Raw genomic sequence first — 21,895 nt, forward strand, 5'->3', positions numbered from 1 at the left:
CCCAATCCAAACAGAGGGCAGAAATGAGGGTAAGTGGACGTCTCTCTCTCTCTCTCTCTCTCCCCCCTTCACTCTCTCTTTCTCCACTTTTCTCTTATCCGTACCGCAGAGCAAGGGGAGAGATGAAGTGAGTGATAGAGAGAGAGAGAGAGAGAGAGAGAGCGAGAGAGGTATATTCAGCATTAGGGCCCGTGGAGGGATGGAGAGAGGGAGAACGAAGAGATGGAAGAGGAGAGAGAGAACGAGCGAGCGAGAGGGGGAGAGAGAGAGAGAGACGACAGGATGAGAAAGTTAACGGAGGGTGATGGAGGCAGCTGAGTGAATCTCAGCAGTAAATCATCTCAGAGCCGCCCTGCCCCCCCCCCTCCTCCTCCTATCTCCTCCTTCGCCACCAGCCACCAATCTCTTCTCCCCCTGACCTTGTCTGCTCGCCGTGTCTGCGAAGAAAAGATGGGGCCAGATTATCTATGATTGGGGACGGCCATTATCTAAACACAATCTTTGAGCCGGGGTCCCACTCCTCCCGGAGAACTGGAGACCAGACCACACTGATGAGAAGAGAGATGATGAGAACCAGCCAGCGACTCCCCTCCTCCTCCTCCTCCTCCTCCTCCTCCTCCTCCTCCTCCTCCTCCTCCTCCTCCTCCTCCTCTGCCTTTTATTAACTGTGATAAGATGGTCTCAACACTCCCCCGTCGCAAAGCAATGCCCGCGATGCAACCTCCATCAACATCGACTTTTTCTCCACAAACTGCCACTCTCGCGCCGCATTTATCTACGCCGTCTCCTTGCCCTACTTGTTTATTAGCTCTCCATATTTTTGTTTGACTGGATATTTATACAGTGCCAAGAGCTTTTGTTTTACTGGATATTTATACAGTGCTAGGAGCGTTTGCAGTCGCGCCCCGTATTTGATATTCAGCAGACCCCTGTGTGAGTGTTTTTAATATCTTAGCCAAGCGTCTGTGTCCAGCGCGGTGCTGTCTCTGTCTGTGTCTGTGTCTGTGTGTGTGTGTGTGTGTGTGTGTGTGTCTGTGTGTGTGTCTGTCTGTGTCTGTGTCTCTGTCTGTGTCTCTGTCTGTGTCTGTGTCTCTGTCTCTGTCTGTGTCTGTGTCTGGGCTGAGGGAGGGAGGGGCTCTCATTGTGTCTGGGAGCTGCTGCGTGTCCTTGCCAAACTGGCGCTCGCTCCTTCAGAAGGTTGACCCCAGTCGGGGGGAGAGAGGCGCAGAGATTGACAGGACCTCAAGATGTTGCGCGCTGTGCTGCGATGCCCCGCCACAGCAGGTAGGGGCGCTGTGCCTGTCATGCCACCACACCACAGCGGGTATAGAGGGGGTAGAGTGAGTGGCTGGCTGGCTGGCTGGCGCAGTCTGTCTGGCATCAGGGCCACAGGGGAGGAGGGGGCTGCTGTCTGGAGGCACCTCACGCCCAACAGAGGAGCCGACGACGCTCCACTTTACATGCAAATGAAGCCAAAAGATCCCTCTCCGCCTCTGGACACCATCATGCGAAAAACTCCGAAAAGTCAAAGACGAAAGCCCCGACAGCGCGGCGGGGTCGTGCCTGTGCCGAGAGAGACACACACACCGAGACGTGCATACACACGCGCGCGCGCACGCACACACACACACACGCACACGGACACACACACACGGACACACACACACGGACACACACACGCACACGCGCGCGGACAGACAAAGGAATGCAATTTGCAACGGTGAGGATGGCAGGACAATAATTTAAGGTTTGCAAGGAAGGCGTTTAATTAAATTGCTTTGTTGCAGAGCTCTGTGATTGGACTCCTGCCGCCATCAAACAACATCTGACCATGTTTGGTCAAAGAGAGAGGAGGAGGTGGTCAAATATTTGGACAAAAAAAATAGAACGGGCGATTTCTCATAAGTTGATTTCCACGTTGTATTTTTTGATTGTGCTTTAAAGCTCCCTCTCCCGCTCCCCTGGGTAAGTGGAAGTGACAGCCCCTAGTGGTATATGAGTAATGTATTTACCAACAGGAAGCCTGTATCCTCTCATCGTGCCTCTGATACACTGACAATTTGAATGTTCGTTCCCCTCTGATTATTCCATTTACCACCTCACTATTCAGGATAATCCGCTGGCATGCGTCAGATTGGGAGCAGCTAGCAGACAGGTGTTTGTGTGCAGGAGCAGGTCGAGGCACCAATCTGTCTTCATGGGCATTCTCTCATAGCGATGGGGGCTATTAGTTCCCTAATGGCATTTGGAGATGGTAGCCTCGTGGAATCGATTCACCGTATGTTGCCACGCCCACTTTTTCTCTTCCGTGTCAGACGTAATTGTATTTGTTCTTCCGGTTCAGCGTTAGCCAGCCGGCCGCTAAACATCGATAAACTGTAAACCAGGGGTGCCCAACCTTTTTTGGTGGCTACTTTTCAAGTAGCCAGCCTCCCGAGATCTACCAGTCCAGTTTCAACATCACAAACGCACACACATCGTTTCCAGCCTGCAGGAACTAACCTCACAACACTTTCTCGTTGTCCCACAACCACTTGACATTAGGACTGTGAATCTTCACTGGCCTCACAATTCGATTCGATTACGATTCAGAGGGCTACGATTCGATTCGATTACGATTATCGATGCATCTCGATGCATCTTAAATCGATGCATCACTTTTTTTCCCCAATACATGATTTCTTTTTTCTCACTTTCTTTTTTCTCACTGTGTGGCTACTTTTAAAATAAAAGTGCATTTGGAATTGCATTGTATTATGATCCATAATTAAAATAAACAACTGCATGTACTTCCATTATATTTGATTTGATTATTAAAAAAAAATATATATATATTTTTTTTCTTTTTTTTAAATAATCGATTTTTGACGCGATCGACCTGGGGTCAGTCCGCGGTCGACCAGTAGACCGCGATCGACTGGTTGGGCACCCCTGCTGTAAACTATGAATGAAGTTTGTTTGGCAACATTCAGCAGCTACACTGCGGCCAACTTCAGTTACATGTTCATAGCGTTACTGCTGCGAGGAGCCGATGGCTGTACCCGCTCGGCATTTAACGTTAGTTACAAAAGCACGTCGACAATGTTTTCTCACTGCCAGTAGCCAGTAGGGTTTGACAGATAGCTAGTCCGACCGGTCAGCACAGCCAGCGCTCTCAGTCCTCGCTGCTCGTTAAAAATGCCCAAATAGGCGTTATTCTGATAAACTGGTCACATATTTGGAATGTTACGTTCTCATCCGAAAAAATATTAAAACTTTATAACAGTTTGGTTTTTTTTGACTTGCTTTTTGGCAAGTCTAAAAATGATAAAGGTGGGAGTAATCTACTTCCGGGTCTAAAACGGAAAGACGATTACAAAATGACGTTATGCAGAAGCGTCCTTATATGGGCAAATGATAAGGTGAATACAGTGGTTGTTAGTGAAGTGGGGCCTTAGTTAGTATATAGAAGTAATGCTGGTGTGGTACAGAGGTAAAGGCCAGCTTATAGGTTATATACCCTGAATAGATAGAGAGGTCAACCGGATAGTTTTACAATACAGCTGACTCACTTACAATGCAGCTTTTCAAAGTGAATGCTGATCATTTCACAACAGAGACAGCCAAGTATTACCGGTATACTGTACATAACATTTGGCAAAGCTACCATCCCAACTACTTAAAAATACAAAATTCCACATTAAGATTCATGCTCAGTCTATTTGATATGTGGTTTGGATTTAAATCTGTGGGGAACCTGCGAGTATGTTTTATTTATTTTCCTAGTCTGCATATGGGAGCTAATTAAGGCCATGTGCATGTTGTGACCTGGAGATGATAAACCAAATCAACAGAAATTAGTCATTCATACAGTACAGTGTAACCGCCCAAAAAAACAGGTTTTCCTTGTCCTCGAATCATATAGAAAAGATTAGCGCTGTTGTTGGATAAAAAAAAAAAAATCACATATGCCCAAAAGTTACTTTTTCAGTTCGGGGGGTAGGGGGGGGGCTGCCTGCTATTCTGTGTGATGTGTAAACTTCTGTCGCTCGATATATAAAACCCACTCCGAAGGCAGATGGTACTTTTTTAATTCCATTATTGACTGAACGCCTGAATTACAACACCTGTTTCGATGACAAACTGATGATGTGAATCCAGCTGAAAAGTGTGATATATCTATTGATTTCACCTCTTATCAGTCACGGGGGGGGAGAGGGGAGGGGAGGGCGGGGGGTGCGGAGACAGAGGAGGAAGCAGAATGAAAAGGGGACCTGTGTGTGTGTGTAGCCTTGAGACAACTGAGATGTCCTCGTCTGTGGGAAACAGAGCGCAACTCAATATTGGGAAGCCTAACATTTTGCACGCCCGATCTGTGTGTGTGTGTGTGTGTGTGTGTGTGTGTGTGTGTGTGTGTGTGTGTGAGAGAGAGAGAGAGAGAGAGAGAGAGAGAGAGTCTGGTGGCAGGCCTCGCAGGCAGCATGGTACCGGCGTCAGGCTCTCTCCTCCTAATGAGTCCATCAGCAGCTAGAACTCTGTGGTGCTGCTTGCCTGGAACATTACTCTGCATTTGAAATGCACCCAGCGGCCAAGCAGGGATCTTTTATCGTGGGATGCAGCTGTCCGTGCCTTTTTCGGAACACTTACTACCAAACCCAGCTCCCCCCCCACCCCACAACCACCGCCAGCAGGCCCGTAAGTGATAGAATCATTAAAAAAAAAACATATTTACCACCAACACAGGAGCATGAGAGAGATTCTTTAAAGAGAATATTCCCCCATTATTGGCACAAAACAAAAGCAGAAACTTTTTTTTAGCGAAAGTAGACTTCACAGAAACTCACTCCTTCGTCGCCTCGGGAGAGAGAGAGAGTAGGGCGGAGCGATGGCAGGGAAAGAAACGACACAAAAAGATGGGTAGAGAGAGAGAGCGAGACAAAAGGAGACAGAGAGGAGAAGAAATGCACAATCTATACGTATACGCAGCCACAACACGAGTAGCGCTTTATTCCACGGAGAGAAGCATCAATCTTGACAGCATATGGCGGCTGTGCAAAATCCATTAATTTTTAATATACCGGGCCGCTGAAATGAAAAGGCTTCCTGAGACAAGCAATTGTCAGATGTCAGTAGTGTTTTGATAACTTTTTTGATCTCCATTTTTTTTCCATTTGCATTTCATAAAACGGGGGCTGTCCACACGTCACCTCGGTTTGGACATGGCTGCAGTCTGACACCGCCATTTTCCACACAATTACTCCCACCTTCAGTCAGGAGATGAGAAGAGAAAAAAGAGAGAGCTGGGGTGTGTGTGTGCGTGTGTGTGTGTGTGTGTGTGTGTGTGTGTGTGTGTGTGTGTGTGTGTGTGTGCTGTAGCTGGGGCCTGAAAAAGATGCACATATAGGTACTATACATTATATTCATACAGTTTGTTTCATATAGACACAAGCAATAAAAGCATGCAAACACACCCAACCATTTTTGAATGGTTTATTGTATGCTGAGTAATAATTAAATTTGAATACATAGGATTTCAATATTCTATAGATGGATGGGTTAAGGGTGTTTGAGGATCTAAAAAGAATTGATATGAGAAATAAGAAATGATACATGGCTGGCTATAACTACACACAGACACACACCATTATTGTAAATAGAGAGGCAAAGTGAAATGTCACTTCCTGTACCAGCGCTGAAAAAATATGAATGGCGGAGAACGGAGAATATTTTGTCAATTTAAAACGTAACTTTGCACGTCAAGAAAGTCGCAGTTTGTCGTCAAACTGTTGCACTAGAAGTGATAAATCAGAAAGACTACATACACTGTCGCCTAAGTGACGTCACTTTCTCTACCGGCAAAGCTGAAGACCGGCGACATGCCACGAGCTTCCACGAGCTATGTAGTTTTTATACGAAACTAACCCCTACGTTTCAGTTTGACGACAAATGCGACTTTCTTGACATGCAAAGTTATGTTTTAAATTGACAAAATTAGCGTTGGCACCCCGTGGCACAATTCAAACGGGATCAAAAAAGTAATGTTATTCTCCATCCACCGCCATTCATATTTTTTCACAGCGCTGGTACAGGGAGAAAGCAGGAAGTGACGTTTCACTTTGGTTCTCTATTAGTGGCGAGGTTTTGAAAGTGCCGATTCCAAAGGTCTCTTCACAGTAGAGCTCAGCTGTTCTCCAGCTGTACGGCTCAGCTCTGCTAAAGGGATAAGATGAGCTCCTCTCAATGAGAGGTCAGGACAAAGAGGTCCAACAGGCAGCTCAAACTGTTTTGCCATACCACTATATCCTAAGCTAGTTCCATAGAAAAGTACCTCACCTATACATGATTGTATTTTAACACAGTAGCCATTGATTTTTCCTCCTCTCTCTCTCCACTTTTAATGGAGAACTCTCTGGAGTCATGGAGACATCTCCTTGTGCAGAGGGCGCATTAGAAAAGATATTTATTCATATTCATAAAAATGCCGATTTAACGCTCGCAAGTGGCCATGCTGCTCGGAGATGATGAGAGGGAACTCGCAGAATCCAATAAGCTGCTTTGGAGACAGGTGCAAAGTGGACTAATTAATAGCGATCTATATACTCTGGCCAGGGCATGGGCGGTGTGGGGCCGGCCCGAGAGAGAGACTCTCAGGTCAGGCAATGAAAAGACAGCAGCTTCCAAATTCATTTCCTCACACCGTGTGGCCCCCTTCCCAGAGGAGGGCTCCGGCGCGGAGTACACTCTCACTTCCTTTTTAAACGCCTTCGCCGGGGTGTCATTTATTTCTGCGTTTGCCAGCACATTTGGAAAGTTCATTACCTCGCTCATGGCTTGTTAATTAGCCTTGTAAAGCCTGCCGTTAGATCTCCTCGAGGGCCAGGAGGACCGAGGAGATGAGACTTTTGTCCCAAAACATTAACGCGCCCGCGGGAGGCCCCGTAAAAGTGCACTCTCTCCCAACATTTAAGTCGTAACGGTGAAGATCGGTAAAAGGATGGAGGGGGACAATCAAAAAGCCAAGTCAAGATGTCTTCTGGACATGTTCTCACACCCCTGCTGCTGCCATGGGCTGGAGGTCAGGCACGTTTTCGCTCGCTATAACACCTGTTCCGGACTGAGGTTACGACTACACTTTTCCCCCAGCTGACGCCCCCGATAACTAGCACGTCTGCCCCGCTGTCCGTCTCCACCGAACCTCTCGCAGTCTACAATATATGTGTCTGTCTCCTCTGGGTGTACTCGCTCACCTCCAGGCCTGGTGCTCCAAGGGCAGAGAGGTGCAGTAATGAGCAGGTATTACCAGGGGCTGGCGGCTTTGAGAAAGCCTCTTCTTTTGCGTGAGGCGTGACTGCAGGGGGGGGCACGGAGACGGAGAGCAAGTGAAGTTCTTCCAGATGATGAAGGCCTGACACGGCAGCAGTAAGAGAGTGCGAGGAGGCAGCAGCGTGAAGAACCTCATTGATTATGCGTCTGCTCATTTGTGTGGCCAAGCGGGGTAGCAGGCACGTGTCTCATTTTGAACTTTACAGGAGTGGAAACGGGATCCGAAGCAGCTCGCTCGCTCGCTCCCTCCACCTTCGCTCGCGAACGAAGGAAAGTCCTGGCGCACTTTTCTTTCTGAGAGCAGCTGGGTCTAATGGGGCCTGGCAGGTACAGGAGGCGTCACATCTGTCGAGGGCCAGGTGATGCTCTTCTCGCCCTCTCGTTCCTCCTCGCTCCTCGCCCCGCCACAGTCAAATGACTCACGCTGAAGATCAACAGTGTCATTTCCAATAAACTCCTCTTCCTCCTCCTGCCACTTTCCATCAGTTCTGGCGATGGGTTTCTTGCTAGTAGCCATTTCATTCCACAACACAGTGGAATAGGGGGATGCATAATGTAGAAGATGTAAAGAAGATGAATGCTCTGTCTAATGCCCGGCCAGCGGGAAGATTAATTACACAAATCCAGGATCCTGACTGGTCAAAGTTTTAGCGGGTATAGAGCCCATACGTCGTCGTCTAGGTCCACAGTGCCCCCCTCTGGAGCTCAGGGAGGAGCAGCTGTGACTTACAGGACCTGCCTGCCCAGTGACGAGATCGGGTTATAGGGTCAAGTCGCACTTCAGTGTTGGTGGTGGTGGTGGTGGGGGTGGTGGGGGGGTTTGGTTATTGGTTAGGAGAAGCAGCGGGCACGCTGACCCCTAGTGGCAGGCTGACCTCTAGTCAAAACTCGAGGGAAACTTGAGCCCAGACAGACATTGAATCACAAAGAATTCAGATTCGATTTATTCTTGCAGATTAGATTCATTTGACATTTGGATTGAATGGAAGACACTGTGGCCTGCTTTCTCACTTTGCAACGCTTCCTTTGCCCTCATAGACTGTCCCTACCGAGGACAGAGTTACAGGGAAAAGAGATCATGGACAATTTGACAGCTAGAATATAGTCGGCGTTTCCGTTATTTCCCAGCATCCTCTATTCCTGTATCTAGTTGAGTTTTGCTTCGAGGCAGCTTCATTTAATTCACTGTGTGACTAAAGGGGAGGAAGTCATCTATGACCTCCGCAGAAGTTCCATTTTCTCCCTCAATTGTACTTGGCCGATTCCCCCGTCGGTCGTTGCTCCTCCACCCCCTCTGCCGATCTGGGGAGAGTTGTAGACGACTACAGTTAGCACACGCTTCCTCTGATACATGTGACGTCGCCGGCCACTTCTTTTCACCTGACAGCGAGGGCTTTCACTGGCAGGATGTGTCGTGTGTGGGAGGATCATGCTGCTATTCCCCCCCATTTCCCCTCCCCTCCCCTCCCCGCCCCGAACAGGCGCCCCAACCGACCAGAGGAGGCGCTACTAGTGCATCGACCAGGGCGATGCAAGACTAGTGGACCACCACCGGCTTCACACCCGCAGACACGGTCCATTGTGTCTGACCAACCTGGAAGTACCGCTACTGGGAAATGAACCAGGGTCTCCTCTCCACCTAGTGCTTGTACCTCGACACTACCAAGACGCCCCCAGCATCGGCAGCAGTTGTCTCATCCTCCGCAATTCTCAGCATCTCATCCCTCTTGTCCTTTTGAGCGACACTAGGCTGTTGTTGACAGAAATGATCAAGTACATGTTTCACTTATAGAGGTTAGTAAGCGAGCTAATTGAAGCACCGATCCAACAGAAATGTCTAGTCAAGAGGTAATAATATACAGTACGCAGCATCACAGTGCAAACGACTGTCAAATAATACTGCGTTGTCATTTGCTTTTGGAGCTTGAGAATGAGGTCTTTTTTAGCCTACAGCTGAAATGCTTTGCAACGCTTGTTTGTAGCACCATCCTCTCCATCAAATGCCTGGAGAAAGGAAGGTGGTGCGTAGGTGGGGGTGGAGGAGAGGTGGGGGTGAAGGGGGGCAGAGTGCAAGCTGGAAAAGGAGATTTGAAAGGCAGAAATCTCAGCACCTGGCAAAATAATCACTGAGTCGTTGGTATTGAAAAACAAACAATATCCTATGATGGTTATTTTGTGCTATGGGGGGGCAGTAAACACCGTATAAACGCCTTATTTACCCCTTAACGTGGATTCAGCCTAAATGCACAGAGTGTACAAAATCGTACAAAGAATAACACTCAACGTTAATTTCTCTCTCTCTCTCTCTCTCGTCGTTACTAGGAGTTAAAAATGAACCACCCCCAAACCTTGGGCTGATAATTACCCACCACTTTATTTGCAAGGTCTACACCGAAATATCTCCTCCATTAATTCTGGGGGAGCAATTTTGGGGCCAGGCGGCACAAAACAAGAGGTTTTTGTGTTTTGTTTTGTTTTGTTTGACACTGAACTAAAAATAAGAGAGAATTGGTTAGAGAATAGGCTACGATTGGGAGTAGCAGCACTTGTGAAAACCTATAGAAGTAATACACGGCTCAGGGCGAGGGCAACACCTTTTGACACAGAGTGTTGCTCTTACTCATTGTGACTCCTAGCTTTTTGTAAAACCACGTTTCGTGCTCCGTGTTCTCTCAGAACTCGGTGACTCTCGCCTCGCGAGGATCTGACGCTAGCTCTGCCTGAGCAAAATATCTCCCTTTCTCTCTCTCTCTCTCTCTCTCTCTCTCTCTCGACTACCTCTCACCTGACACCCGCAGCGCTCCAACAACAACATCTGGATCAAACATCACCTGGCATGGCAGCAGCCCCGACTAGAATAGCTCACTGGAAACAGGGGAGATATCTCCCTCATAGCGGGAGGGGTGGTGGGGGGTGGTGGTGGGGGGGGGGGGGGGGTGCACTCCAACACAGCGAGATCAACAACAACAAAAATAACAACAGCAGCAACAACAGCGTAGGCTCCACACAGTTCCTCACAGCTCAGCAGAACGGTGCCATCAGCTGTAGCATTTGTCTCTGTTCTCTCCTCTCCTCCTCCACCCCCTCCTCCACCTCCTCTCTTTCCCCCTCCTCTCCTCTCCTCTCCTCTCCCCTCCTCTCCTCCTCCTCCTCTCCTCCCCCTCCTCCTCCTCCTCTCCCCCGGTTTCTCTCCAGAAGACAGGAAGCTGTTTGTGGGGATGCTCGGCAAGCAGCAGAGCGAGGAAGACGTCCGGCGGCTGTTCGAGACCTTCGGCCAGATCGAGGAGTGCACCGTCCTGCGAGGGCCTGATGGGGCCAGTAAGGGTCAGAGCCCACACACCTCCCACTCCCTCCCTCCCTCCCTCCCCCTCCTCCCCACCGTCTCCTCCTATCCTCTCACCCCCCCCCCCTCTCTCCCCTGTCTGTTACTGTACTCGCTCTCTCTCTCTCTCTCTCTCTGTTCTTTACATTTCTAGTGCCTCGCATCACCTGCCGCTGGGTATCAGTATCGACCGAAATAACCCGGTACCAAGTTAGTATCAAAACGTCTCCAGTCAAACGATACCTGCATTTGATCCTTTTTGTAATACAGACCTAGAACAAAAAAAATACTATTTTGGATGGTTTTGCTCGCCAGCCAATTACCGCGAGTGTTCTTCGATTTAATTTGACGTGTGATTGGCCCACTACCCGTACGGTCTGTGGCGGTGCAGTCGAGCGCGGTGTGACAGAGCTGACAGTTCAGCAAGCAGAGGAGAAAAAATAGGTATTAAATGAAGACCCGTATCGGTATCACTTTAAGGGTGCTGGTATAGACCTTATTCGATTGACGTCACTCACGTACGGGCACGCCCACTGCCGCCATGTTGTTGACATAGCGCAGCCGCTTTAAGTGACAGCCTATGTAAGAGCAGAGTTTATAGGAAGCTAGCCGCCGTTAGCGTTACCTGTATCGTTCCAATTGTGTTCGGATGGTGACCTGCTTTACCCACAGCTGTAGTAATGACAGCAATAAAGTCCCCGTGGTTTGTTTCTATCTCTACCGTCCACAGACGTGAAGGGAGCGAGACGGAGGATACGTCAGCAGCACAGGAGAGGTGTGTGGATAGTTAGGAGAGACAGGTGAAACTTTCTGACAGCTCCTCACAGCAAAGTCTGTTCACCTCGTTTTTTCTTTTGTTTATTATTACAGGCATTAACGGCAGCATACAAACAACAACTCTGGGGTTTTTATTGCTGTCATCACTATCGCAATTTTGTAATGGAACAGAAACGACAATAAGGCCGTTACTATAGTTGTCAGCTGCAGGACGGTATGTCAACAATATGGCGCTGTCAGGGGTTAGCGAATAAGGTCTATTGGTGCTGGTATAGAGACACTGCGGAGCGCATCATCATTCAGAAACCACGCCCAAAACGGGGGGAAAGAAAAACTCCCCCCACCCCCATCATGGCGTTCTCCTACAGTATGTCACGTGTTGCACACAAAGATCATATATACGGAAGATGAACACTCCAACTTACTTCCTTGACAGCTAGATCCACATTTTTCTTCTCGCCAATTCTCAATGGCTTCCTTGTTTTCCTCAGGAGTACAAAAAAACTTTAATTGGCGATTTTTTTTTACATGTGTTGTGTGCGCAGCCCCACCACACAACAGCTTTTAGCCATGTTTAATTCAAAGAAAATGACACTGGTGTTTGGAAGCGAATGGAGAGCTTTCCCCCGTGATGGGCGTGGCCTATTTCATGCAGTGTCTCTATCGTATTGTTTTTTTAATGATACCCAGCCCTACCTGCCACGCACCCATTGACACCACATCTTTTTATACTCTTCCGTCATCCACTCCGCTCTTCTGAACACCTCGTCCTCTCTTCAGCAGCCATCCTCTCTGTTGTTGTTTTAACACCTTCTTATGTCTCGCTCGCGTCTCTTTCGTACCTCGTTGACACTGCGCGCACTCACACCTCCCTCCTCCACCTTTCTATCTTTTCCTTCTCTCCTTTTCTTTCGCACTCTGCTTCTCTCTCTCTCTCCCTCCCTCTCTCTCTCTCTCTCTCTCGGTCTCTCCCTCTCTCTCTCTCTCCCCCTCCCTGGGCTCGTACTCAACAAACACCCCCTCCCTCCCCCGCACACCCTCCCCCCCCTCTCCTCTCCTCCTCTCCTCCTGTTATCAGAGAGGCAGAGGGGGGTGTAATCATGTTTGTTTCCCACATCCCCGTCATCCCTCCCCAGAGACGCCTTTGGACGATAATGTTCTACTGTAAATAAAGGCAGCTTCGCCCGCTGTCACTCACCGCCGCTAGTGTAAGATCTGCTGCCCGGCATCCAGGCGCAGCTCATGCATTCACGTCTGCATGCCGGCTTACGCGCTATTTAGTTACGACAGCGTGCTGGTAAAATTAAAGATGGTCGTGAATGTGTGATTATTCAGGGGAGGGGTGGGATTGTTCTGAACGCGAGAGAGAGAGAGGCTCTCCCATCATCCTTTTGACGGGTACCCGTCTCAAAGCCGACGCTATTTTCCAGCGATAACGTCCAGTGATATCGCTGGGAAGCCCAGGCTCCCTCATTCTCTCCATTCACTGTGATTTATTCTCTTATAGTGTCTGAATGTGTGAAAAGGATGTGTGGGAAGGTACGAGAGGAGGAGGGGGGGGGGGGGGGGGGGGGGGGCTGATAATGTGCACTCTTAGAAGAAGTGGTTCTATATGGAACCTTTAAGGGTTCTAAAGCTTGGTGCGTATTTGGAACCCTCAAATGGTTCTATATATTTCGGATGGTTTATTTAAAATAACCATTGGGGTTCTATATAGAACCATTTTGGTAGAACCATTTTTGGGTTCTATATAGAACCACTTTGTAAACATTACAGAACCATTTTGGGGTTCTACATAGGACCACTTTAAATATTATAGAACCATTTTAGGGTTCTATATAGAACCACTGTACACATTATAGAACCCTTTCATATAGAACCACTTTGTACACATTATAGAACACTTTAGGGTTCTATATAGAACTACTTTTTTTTATAGAACCATGTGGGGTTCTATATAGAACCATGTGGGGTTCTATATAGGACCATTTGGGGTCCACCAATCAGCTGACGCCTTAAGAAGAATAAGGGTTCTTTGAAGGGTTCTTTGTTGTCTTACAGAAATTGTATAGAACCTTTTTAGACATGGGGTTGTTTGGTAAATGATATAGAACCTTAGGTTTTATATAGAACCCTAATGAACCTTATTTTCTAAGAGTGTGCGCACGTTCTGAGTCCTACATCAAAGAGAAAGGCTGGCCATATTGAGCCACGTGCCTATCTGTGACTACATCTGTTCCTCTCTCTGTTAATCCCAGGTCTCTATCGTGCTGCGTCGCCCCACTTTCTTTCTTTCTTCCATCCTTCCTTCCTCCATAGCTTGTTTCCTCTCCATCTCTCTCCCTCTCTCCCTCCCTCCCTCCCTCCCTCCCCTTCCTGCTTCCTCTCTTCCTGTCTGCTCAGATGCCTCATGCTGATTGACAGGCAGCACATCAAATGAAATAAGGCCGGTGTTGCCCGCCTCCGCACCTTCTCTCCCCTCTTCTCCTCTCCTCTCCTCTGCTCTCCCCTTCCCTCCTCTACTCTCCTCTCCTCTCCTCTCCTCTCCCCTTCCCTCCTCTGCTCTCCCCTCCTCTCCTGTCCTCTCTTCTCCTCTCCTCTCCTCTCTTCTCCTCTGCTCTCCCCTCCTCTCCTCTCCTCTCCTCTCCTCTGCTCTCCTCTGCTCTCCCCTCCCCTCCTCTGCTCTCCTCTCTTCTCCTCTGCTCTCCCCTCCTCTCCTCTCCCCTCCCCTCCCCTCCTCTGCTCTCCCCTCCTCTCCTCTCCCCTCCCCTCCTCTGCTCTCCTCTCCTCTCCTCTCCTCTCCTCTCCTCTCTTCTCCCCTCCCCTCCCCTCCTCTGCTCTCCTCTCCTCTCTTCTCCTCTGCTCTCCTCTCCTCTACTCTACTCTCCTCTCCTCTCCTCCCCTCTACTCTCCTCTCCTCTCCTCTCCTCTCCACTCCTCTCCTCTACTCTCCTCCCCTCTCCTCCCCTCTCCTCTCCTCCCCTCCCCTCTCCTCTCCTCTCCTCTCCTCTCTCCTCTCCTTCCCTCTCCTCTCCTCCCCTCTCCTCTCCTCTCTCCTCTCCCCTCTCCTTCCCTCTCCTCCCCTCTCCTCTCCTCTCCCCTCTCCCCTCTCCTTCCCTCTCCTCTCCTCTCCTCTCCTCTCCTCCCCTCCCCTCTCCTCTCCTCTCCTCTCCTCACCTCTTCCCTCTCCTCTCCTCTCCTCCCCTCTCCTCTCCTCACCTCTTCCCTCTCCTCTCCTCTCCTCTCCTCCCCTCTCCTCTCCTCTCCTCACCTCTTCCCTCTCCTCTCCTCCCCTCTCCTCTCCTCTCCTCTCCTCTCCTCCCCTCTCCTCTCCTCTCCTCACCTCTTCCCTCTCCTCTCCTCTCCTCCCCTCTCCTCTCCTCTCCTCTCCTCACCTCTTCCCTCTCCTCTCCTCTCCTCCCCTCCTCTCCTCCCCTCTCCTCTCCTCTCCTCTCCTCCCCTCTCCTCTCCTCTCATCGGCAGCCATACCTTCACCCTGTTGATATTTGTCTCTGTGGCTCGATCGTTCTTTTCTCTCTCTCTCTCGGTCGCTTTACGAAAAGGGAAAAAGGGTAGAGTAATGTCAGCCGTGCTCGCGGGGCCGTATACATACGGGCAGCAGCGCCAGACAAAGGTCTCATATTCAGGTGGCTGGCTCCTATCACTCACCGTGCCACAGTCCCACGCAATCATTACGCAGACGTTACGGCAAATTATTTTGCCAGCCGCCACACTCGGGACGAGGTTCCCCCCGTAATTTGAATGAGACAGACCTTGAAATTGACAGTGCTATCTGTTCCATGATGGAGCCTTTGTCCCCTGTTGATGTAAATGTATGCTACTCGGAGGCTCCTCGGCGCACCCTCCTCTTCACCCAATAGAAAGGGGCCGAGAAGTTGAACATCCATCTCTTCCGTGGCGCCCGCTCCTCCTCAAAGCACTTTCAAAGTGCAACACTTGCTGCCAGAGTTGAATAGAGCCGGGGAATTGTCAGGAATAATAGAGAGACGGCTTTTAGGTCCATAATTAAGTTGTGTTATAAAATGTCACCCATCCAGCAGGATGGAATTCATGCATACATATTATTTCCCCGGGAATTCAAAAAAGGCGGTGCCCCTCTCCCCCCCCAACTCATTTTCACACATCAAATTGTAAAAAAAACTCAAATATGCACTATAATGTACGAGGCTGTAGCACTTTCCGATTCTTTGGAGACGTCGTGCTGCTCTGTTACCGCTTTCAGACAGACACGGTTCTGGTTCTGGTTCTTGCTCTGCGCTCCGTTCTGGAGTCTCAGAACCTTGGTGCTTTCTGGCGAACCAGCCCGTGTTCACACCAGTTTAAGCAGGAACCAAAGTGGGAGGACATTAGTCGGTAGTCCTTCTTCAGTTTTTTAAGTTGATTCATTATTTGGTCTGGCCTTCGAGTGAACCCAGCCTTGGCTATCTCTTCCGCAAGTTCGGCATACGACTTGGTCTTTCTTGTACTGCTTTCTAGCTTTTCTTGAGATTCGGTAGATGCACAAATCGCCACTAGACATTTGGTTTCCTCAGGAGACCACTGCAAATTATTTTCCTCCATGTTGTCGCTGCCTTCTTCTCCTTCCTGCTCGTCTTCACAGCCTAGAATGAGACACGCCCTCTGATGATGTCACGGTTCCCAAGGAAAAAAACAACTATTTTTTGGTTCCGCTGAGAAGCAACTTTTCAGGTTCCGAACCAAATATTTTTTCGGGTCTGAACGCGCTGGCCGGTTCAAATTTGGGTTCTGGAACCGGGAACCGGCACGGAGCCCTTGCCGGTGTGAAAGCCCTATCTGTCCCCTGAACTGGTTTGATTCTTGAGGTGTTGTTTGGGTGTGAGGAACAGTTTGAGGAGCCTCTGTGTGTGTGTTTGACATGACTTTCTCCATAACATGGCCACATGGTCTCTCCCTGGTTGGTGTGAGCGAGCGGCCGGGGGGGCCGGGGGGCCGGTGGGGGGCAGCGAGACCCTGCCTGCCACAATGTTAGGCAGCCTTGTTAGGTGGCCTGTTGGTGAGTGAGGGAACCCGACCAGCGAGCGATCTTGCCCTACAAAACCACAGGCCCCCTTTTGAATGCTAGAACAAACTGTCCCTTATGATTTCCACTACAAAGGTTAAACGCTTTTTGTTCCTTCAAAGACAGACGTTCAGTCAAATGGCACACAGCAGGCTGTCTCATTTCACTTTGGACGAATCACGGAGAGACCTTTTCCACCGCTTCCCACCCGGAGGGGCGTCCCAGAGAAGTGAGAGTGTGCTGCGCTCGCCCGGGCGCCGTGACGGAATCAAAGTCCCGTTTTGACTTATCTGCTCGCCCTCTGTACTTCTTTCCTGCTTTGAGGGCATTTGGACCGTACAGAAAAATGCACTTTATTACCACGTCCGCACAGAAAACTTGTAACCGCGTGGCATTTATTGCGCTGATGGAAAGAAAGGGGATGAAGTCTTGAGGTAAAAGGTGGAAAAGGCATGTCTGCATGTCCTTTGGTTCCATCTTTTTTTGGATTTTGCCAGGGAACTGATTAATTTCTGTGTCTGGGAAAGCAGAACTGACTCCTGCCTCCTGAGATGTTGCGGTGAGCGAGCTGCGTGTGGGCCCCAGAACATCTCCTGAGTCTACCTATCAGCGGTTGTAATTTAAATGAATCATCTTGACCCCCGCGGGAATAGATGATGAATAAATGTATATGAACAAATCTAATTGGCTTGTTGAAAGCTTTTTAAATGAGTATCAGCAGCTCTCGAGGAGCCAGGGTCGGGACTCAAGGAAAGCCTGTCTGCTTCTCAGACACCGGTGGTGCTGGTGGTCCGACTCGATTAATTAAAAAAAAAGAAAAAGGGGGCAGAATTAATCCAGGAGTTTGTTAATTAGGTATTTCTTGACTTAACACATGAGCTACCTGAAGGCACGGATAAGAATAGGACGTAACAGAATACCTTTTTGCAGTCTATGACAACTATAAAGAGTAGAGAAATAGCTCCTGTTCAATTTAATGGGATTTGGAAAATTACCGCTTTTTCCATTTCCACTATTTTGGTTCACTTATAGCTTTCTCTTGATGTTATAGTGGCTTTGCGTCTTCCTTTATCTATACACCAGCACCTGATTTAATCACATGGTCGGAATACATCTACTAAGAGAGTATGGTCTTCCAAAGTACATATTGTGCGTATTTTTATTATCTTCTTGAATCTCAATTTTCTTCCAATTCAAATTTTTTCCCCCTTTATCAAATCATTTGCAATGTTAATTCAATGAAGCTCCAGAACACTGCGCCTGTTTCCCTTTTGCCCTCCGGCCAATTTTTCATGTTTACTTTTCGTTTTTGTGCCTTAACTACACAACAGATTCAAGATGATCTGAATCTGCCCCCTTGAGCAAATCCCCCCCCTCCCTCCATCTGGATTTATTATACACGAGCAAAGATTCGGTTAGATGGGCAGATTATAACTATGCCTTTGTCATCATAATCTCTTTTATGAGTGACTGCACACAAATCACAATGTGTAAATATTAAACAGATTAATAATCACAAACAAGACAAGGGTAGTAAGATGCCTTGGCACCGTGCTCCAGAGTGAAGGGGGGGGGTAGAATTAGACATGGGCGAGGGACAGGATGTGCCATGCGGCTAATGCCTTCACTACAATTAGACTGATTTATTCAGAATTATGCACTGAAACACACAAATGGCAGAATATATTAACAAAGCAGATAACATGAAAACAATGGTAATGAATGTGGTTCAAGGCCATGTCCCTGATGTTGTCCACCTCTCTCTCTCTCTCTCTCTCTCTCTCTCTCTCTCTCTCTCTCTCTCTCTCTCTCTGGGTATATAGGGTGCGCCTTTGTCAAGTTCTCCAGCCACGCAGAAGCACAGGCCGCCATCAACAGCTTGCACGGTGGACAGACCATGCCCGTGAGTAGTCCAACACTTTCATTTTCAAGTTTCATATCGAAAACATGGCGATACTGATGTGATGCTGCCGACGTGCAACGCTGGAAAACCATCAAGTAACATGTTACAACGCTTGACGTGGTTTCGCAGCCAGGTTCCCCCCCCCGATTTTTTTATCCCATTTTTAACCCCCATTAGTGCTAATTTACTTTTATTTATCCTGGTTGCTACTCCACCCTCTGCCGATCTGGGGAGAGCCGAAACTGGCTCCATGCTTCCTCCGAGACATGGGCAGTTAGCCAGTCACTTCTTTTCACCTGACAGAGGAAGCTTCACCGGTAGGACATAGCACGTGGGAGGTTCACGCTATTCCAACCGGTTCCCCTCCCTCTGAACAGGCGCCCTTAACGACCAGAGGAGGAACCACATTAGCAAACAGGATATTGCATGTTTTGGTGAAGGGGGTTCCTATATGAAGGAAACCCCCGGGAGGCACGGGGAGAACATGCAAACTCCACACAGAAAGGCCCTTTTGACGACCCCACCCGGGCGGTGGGCACTCGAGGACATGCGGACGGGCACGCATTCCTTCAGTGTTCACAGCGTCCCAGGTGGAAATCGAACCCAGGACCTTCGAGCTGTGAGGCGACAGCGCTTACCACTGCACTACCGTACCCCCCTTCGCAGCCACTTTTGCTCAGGAGTTTCGATGTCAAATCGGTTGTGCGTCTATGTCAGCTCTGTAAGTGAAATAGTTTTGTTCGGCTCCTGGTGGTGGTGCCATGCAGTTTTATCAAACACTTTTAGGTGGACAACTGGCATTCAGTTCAAGACATGGTGGACAGTTTGATGTTGTTCTCTGCTGTTCGGCTCCGCTGAGTTGTGCCTGCTGCCTGCTGCAGTTCACTGTCAAGAGCCGCACAGCATCTCTGTCTATATGCCAGTATTCCTCTTCTGTTAACTCTTCCAATCTGTCATCCTCACCTACGTATACTTGCACCCCTGCATACAGTACCGTATACGCCCTCTGGAGGCCATATTAAAATGGAATTGCAGAACACATTTGGTAAAACAAAAGAAAAAAGTTTTCAAAAAAATTCAATGTTGATTTTCAGGCTTTCACTGTGGTATTTAAGCGGTGTTGAAATTTCGATTATCCTGACAAATGCTACTCCTAATAATTACATTAAAAGGCAATCGCACGCACGCACGCACGCACGCACGCACGCACACACACACACACACACACACACACACACACACACACACACACACACACACACACACACACACACACACACACACACACACACACACACACATAAATAGACATACAGACAGACAGACACAAACACAAACACAAAAGATGCCCGAAAATATATTTGAGGGAGAAAGCGACACAGTTCACTGTTGTCACAGCAGCGCTTTGCAAAGCGCACCAACACAGTCCATGGTCTCACATTATATTCTGGCTGTGTATTATCGCACACAAAGGATCCCCACAGTCAGCATCCAGCACCTCACAGCGCACAGCTGCCCGCTCTGTATCTCTGTCTTCTCGCTCAATATCCATTACTTTTCCTGCTATTCAACCAGCTTTTCAGCAGAGACAGATAGAGTGTGTTTACACTCCTGCTGGTCTCATAGAGATATGATTAGCAGCACAGCACAGGAATGGTTGAATGTGTCCTTAGGAGACATCGTGCACCCTGTGTCAATATGATGTCATTAACGTGGAACGGTGGAAATTGGAGTCGTGCCTGCTGAAAATACGAGAGGTGTGCGTAGACCTATATATCATTTGCAGACACACACTGGGGAATGATATGTTTGAGTTTGCTTTTGAGTTGGTTTCCATTGCTACTTGTGACTGAATGACTGAATGAAGGAATACATTTTATTTGACAGGCATGTTTAAAATACATAATAATTAGAAGCCCTTAGGCCACAACCATACACATATATTATTGGAGAGGGATTTTCACACACAATAAATATACAAATTTATATTAATAAATATAATAAAATATTTCCATTGTGGCCCTCGTTTGTACAGTAAAAAGCAAACGGGACATGCAGGATTGGGCACAGCATGAGCCATTCAAGACATGAAAAACATCAAGACGTACACGTAAGGGTTAATGCACGCCGAGGTGTCCATTATCAGAAAATAATGGACGACGCGGAGGCGTGAACCGTCCGAGGCGAAAGCCGAAACAAAACAAGACCATTCCTTTATATTTTCATGCGTTTTGCATCTTTGGATGAGTTGAGAAATGGAGAGAAAATAGTCCCCTCGGCTGCTCAAGATTTTCACATGAGAAAGCTTAGTGCCTACAACCTTGGCAGGATTTCTAGCCCATAAACTAACTAATAACTAGGCCAATTGTATGTAACAATACAAAATAAAGCAAACGGTAATGTCTAAGAATGCAAAAACTGGCTCGTTAAACTCGCATTCCAGGAATAACGTTAACATAAGTGGCACGAGACGCACTGTCAGCAGTGTAGCTTCCAATGTTGGAGTCCAGATTGTTTTGTACAAGGAAGTCTCTCAGTGTGTTGGTGTTAACTGCCCATTTTGTTCTTTTCTTTTTGTTGATCTCATCTTTTTCCTCTTGGATTTGATTTGTATCAGTGATACTGGCAGCGTGCGCCCTCGCAAAGCGCCTGACTGGCTTGCTGCAAAATTGTAAACAGAGCTGGTTTGACAGTTGACAGTTGAGAGCCAGCTTCTGTCAGCTGACAATATCAGATCTCCGAAAACAACAGATTTCTTTTTATCGTTCATTTTTTATTTTGTAGGCAAAGCATACATTCATACAATACATACAATATCCTATGAATACCATACAATTATGAATATTTATAAACCCACTTATCCCTCTACCCCCCCCAATGCCCAACCCCACCCCCCACCCCTTACCACCAATCCGGATATTGCAACTGACCATATAAATTAAAACACAAACACAAACACAAACAAAAACAGGCAGACATCAAATAAAAATAATCACCTAATCAGAAGATCTTTTAACTTTGAAATTAAATCTGTCCATACTACAATCGTGTTTGGTTTTGCATTGTTAATTCTTGCTGAAGATAGTTCCAGGTATGAAATGTCCAGAAAGCTCCGAAGCCAATGAGTATGTGATATATCATGTGGAGGATTCCAACGTTGAGCAACAATCTTCTTGGCGGCCGTTAGACCTGCTAGCCAGATATTACGTGATTTTCCGGTGAAGAAGATATGCGAGTCATCAATCAACAAATGTACTGCCGGGTCCGAAAACAACAGATTTCTGAATAGCCGTTATTTTTGATAACCTGAGCACACAGTGGTAATAGTTACTTTGACCGACAATTTTTTTTTCTAAACTTATAAAAGTGCCATATTAACCCTTAACGGTGGATAGAGCTCAAACAGCTCTGTCGAGACCATGGCGCATTGATATGAACGGTGAACATACCATTTGCCTGGAACTACTTACTGTAGCTAGGTGTACATTATCACAAATTATAAAACGGCTCTCTCAAATCAAGCAATCTGATTGGTTCACAGCCATTGTAT

The 21,895-nt window shown here is 48.0% G+C and overlaps 1 protein-coding gene across 11 annotated transcripts in view; it reads left to right on the forward strand.

Moving 5' to 3' along the window:
* Positions 1-21,895, forward strand: part of celf6 (CUGBP Elav-like family member 6) — a gene marked incomplete at both ends in the record, with an annotated part of 221,805 nt that overhangs the window by 148,148 nt on the left and 51,762 nt on the right. For 6 of the 11 annotated variants that reach the window (XM_083662310.1, XM_083662312.1, XM_083662304.1 and 3 more), the window contains 2 exons: positions 10,501-10,626; positions 18,266-18,345. In XM_083662310.1, coding sequence (XP_083518436.1) covers positions 10,501-10,626; positions 18,266-18,345 — 206 coding nt within the window. Of the gene's footprint in view, positions 1-10,497; positions 10,627-18,265; positions 18,346-21,895 lie in introns of all 11 variants that reach the window. The other 5 variants (XM_083662306.1, XM_083662308.1, XM_083662303.1 and 2 more) reach the window with 1 other exon arrangement.

The sequence above is a fragment of the Poromitra crassiceps genome, assembly GCF_964638095.1.
Source record: "Poromitra crassiceps genome assembly, chromosome: 28".
In the NCBI taxonomy this organism is placed as follows: Eukaryota; Metazoa; Chordata; class Actinopteri; order Beryciformes; family Melamphaidae; genus Poromitra; species Poromitra crassiceps.